The 3,004-nt window shown below is 36.4% G+C and overlaps 1 protein-coding gene across 1 annotated transcript; it reads left to right on the top strand.

The window, feature by feature from the left end:
- The first annotated feature begins 355 nt into the window (after nucleotides 1-355).
- On the top strand, nucleotides 356-1,685 carry LOC121964067 (eukaryotic translation initiation factor 3 subunit F-like). Its single transcript, XM_042514293.1, has 4 exons — nucleotides 356-452; nucleotides 1,175-1,254; nucleotides 1,331-1,468; nucleotides 1,550-1,685. Exons 2-4 carry the CDS (start codon nucleotides 1,187-1,189, stop codon nucleotides 1,668-1,670), a joined length of 327 nt encoding a protein of 108 aa, XP_042370227.1. The 5' UTR covers nucleotides 356-452; nucleotides 1,175-1,186; the 3' UTR covers nucleotides 1,671-1,685.
- Nucleotides 1,686-3,004: the final 1,319 nt, after the last annotated feature.

Raw genomic sequence — 3,004 nt, 5'->3', positions numbered from 1 at the left:
AATATTTTCGGGAGGAGCGCCTTTTAATAAAACCCTCAGGAAACTGGCTAATGTTAGCTTCCCTGCTAACGCATGTTGGCTTGGTTCAGACCAGCAGTGCTAACCTGGCTACATCTAGCTAGCAAAACATCCATTGTAACAGCTGTCCGTTCGCTCAAATGATCACGCAGATGTAAAACACGACTATCTGTCAGGTTAAATAACCGTTTCTGATTAATTTCTATTCGGCTATAACATGTATCAATCTGAATTACACGTTGCTGTGTTGTATGATAGCCGTTGCCGATGGTTCGTCATGATTTTAGCCTCTGTTTGCTAGCATACAATGCTAAAACGGGTAGCCCAATAAAGGTGCATAATTTATAAAATTTTCCCTCTCAGGTACCATTGACAAGCACTCTATTGAAGTGACCAACTGCTTCTCTGTCCCTCACAATGAGTCTGAAGATGAGGTTTGTTGAATCAACTACTTTGTTCATATTATGTATGTAAACGTATTTGGTGTCAATAAATGATTGTTTGGTTGTTGGATATTTCCAGAAAGACTGTTTAATCAATCTTAATGGAAAAATGTAGCACTAGCAGCGAACTCACATCAATAACACCGAACAGATTAGACAGAAAATAACTGCATTAACGTATAACAGTTTTATTTAGGAAGTCATTGAACAAAAAACTTTACTCCAAATTCTGACTACGCTTCCCTGGTAGTAATCCGTACGTTTTGTGCAACTCTAGTAGAGTGTGTATTTTTATAGTCTTGTATTGATAAGGCTAGGTGCTTCCTTTCAATTGCATAGATCTTCAGTGGGATCTTGTCTTGCTGAAGTAAAATGCATCCTGCAAGATAGTAAGCTGTTGAGTCTCTCAAAATGTAATGAAGGACCATGAATTGTCAAACAGTACTTGGATTCATCATGTGTCTTTCTCAAACGAAACAATGTTGTGAAGTGTTTGAAAGGTACTGGTACTTCTGTGTATAAGTAAGATGAAGAAATATTAATTACATTTGTACAGATGATAAGTCAAAACGGAACATTGTTGAGCTTGGTACAAACACTTGTAGACAGAGATGACTTGCTTCACTTTCATTCTTGAAGAGAGGAGATGATTAGTAAAAAAAAAAAATTTTAAAAAGTGTCCATATGTTTAATTTTATGGTCTTTTCCAACAGGTTGCAGTAGACATGGAGTTCGCTAAGAACATGTACGAGCTCCACAAGAGGGTGTCACCCACCGAGGTCATCATCGGATGGTGCGTCAGTAGATCAACTTTGAAATTTCATGGATGGAATTGGAAATCGCTTATACTCACCACAGTGTCCTCACAGGTATGCCACAGGCTTTGACATCACAGAACACTCAGTGCTCATTCATGAGTACTACAGCCGCGAGGCCACCAACCCCATTCACCTGACAATGGACACAGCACTGCAGAGTGGCAAGATGAACATCCGCGCTTACGTCAGGTTGGCTGATCTTTTTGTTATAGACTTTTTTTTTTGTGATCAACTACAGATTGAGAATGTGTTTGTTTGTTTCCCTCACAGTGCGCAGATGGGTGTACCAGGAAAGACGGTTGGTGTGATGTTCACCCCGCTGACTGTGAAGTATATCTACTATGACACCGAGAGGATAGGCGGTAAGAATACAAACAGCACATTAATCTGACTTTTTGGAAACAAATGCTTCCCAACAAGAGCATGTGAGCAAGGAGAGGGCACGAGCAGAAATATCTTGGATAGAAAACAGAGTGGATTTTTGGTGGATTGTGGCATCAACTAATCTGGTCCATTTAGCTCCAGTTTCACTCCAGTGCAGCCAACAATATGAGTTTGAAGTATGCCTAATCCAGAATGCATCTGTGTATTGTGCACACACAATATTTCCTGTCAAACATGGGGTATTAGTAATCGAGTTTACATGTATGTCAAAAGAAAACTGAACAAGCAGTGAATGATTTGAGTAGAGTGGGTTGAAATGTGAATTGAGCAGGGGAGCCGAGGGAAATGACAGCTCTGTGAGTAAAATCTCACCGCTCCACTCCACTCACACGCCCTGTTCCAGATCAAATATATGTTATCTTAAATTTATTAATTATTTATTTTGATGAAATATTATGTTTTTGTATTACTTTGGAAAAAAAGCCTCTAAACTAGATGACCTGCATACAAAAAGGAAACAAAGCCCAAAAAAAAGCCAGACGAGACAGAGATAAACACAATGAAACAGCCTAAAACAATAATGAACAGGAAAAATGACTAAGATTAAAAAAGAACGTTTCGGTGTGCATGTCAATGGAAAGTCAACTTGGACTGCATGTAACATTTTTGTCCCAGCCAATATAATTTTTCTAACTTTGTCAGTTCTTGGCTCTCATTACAGAAACTTTTTAAGTCTTGAATCATATCTTTTTCTTGGTATAGTTTCAGATGTCTTTTAAAAAAAAATGTATTACAGAAACATGTTTCCCAACTGCATTCAGAAAAAAATCCTTATATTGGATCAGGCACATCCATTATTTTGGAATCAACTCTTGAATGTAGGCCATGTATTGAACATGTTACACATTATATGACTTTTATATATTGTTGTCGTTATTCTTATCATAATCTGGTTTTATTGCCATTTACACACACAAGGAATTTGACTTGATGTTTTGGTGCAAAAGAATTAACATAAAGGAAGAATACAAATAATGAATTTAAATAGTATAAGACATAAGATAAAAATATAGAAGCAATTTGAAAATATAAAATGAAAAAATAGAATATAAAGAAAACAAAATGAAAGTACAAAAGGTGGTAGGAATAGTATGTATATTTTGTTCATTGTTGGAGCATTGCACACATATTTCTATTTTTATGTTTTTAACTTACACCCTTTTTATACATTGCATTGTAGAATAAGGCACAGTTTTCTATTTTACACACTTAACACACCCAGCACATTATCCATATTATACTTTAAATATTCACATATTAGTTCCGTCTATTACTGTATTT

The sequence above is a fragment of the Plectropomus leopardus genome, unplaced genomic scaffold, assembly GCF_008729295.1.
Source record: "Plectropomus leopardus isolate mb unplaced genomic scaffold, YSFRI_Pleo_2.0 unplaced_scaffold13883, whole genome shotgun sequence".
In the NCBI taxonomy this organism is placed as follows: Eukaryota; Metazoa; Chordata; class Actinopteri; order Perciformes; family Serranidae; genus Plectropomus; species Plectropomus leopardus.
Note: the sequence above shows the minus strand (reverse complement) of the source record. Positions and strands in the feature narration are given on the sequence as shown.

Bases quoted from the DNA above. Each gene is read 5' to 3' on its own strand.
- LOC121964067 (XM_042514293.1), top strand. From the start codon at position 1,187: ATGGAGTTCGCTAAGAACATGTACGAGCTCCACAAGAGGGTGTCACCC. The intron at 1,255-1,330 runs GTGCGTCAGTAG...GTGTCCTCACAG, and splicing joins ACCGAGGTCATCATCGGATG to GTATGCCACAGGCTTTGACA. The intron at 1,469-1,549 runs GTTGGCTGATCT...TTTCCCTCACAG, and splicing joins AACATCCGCGCTTACGTCAG to TGCGCAGATGGGTGTACCAG.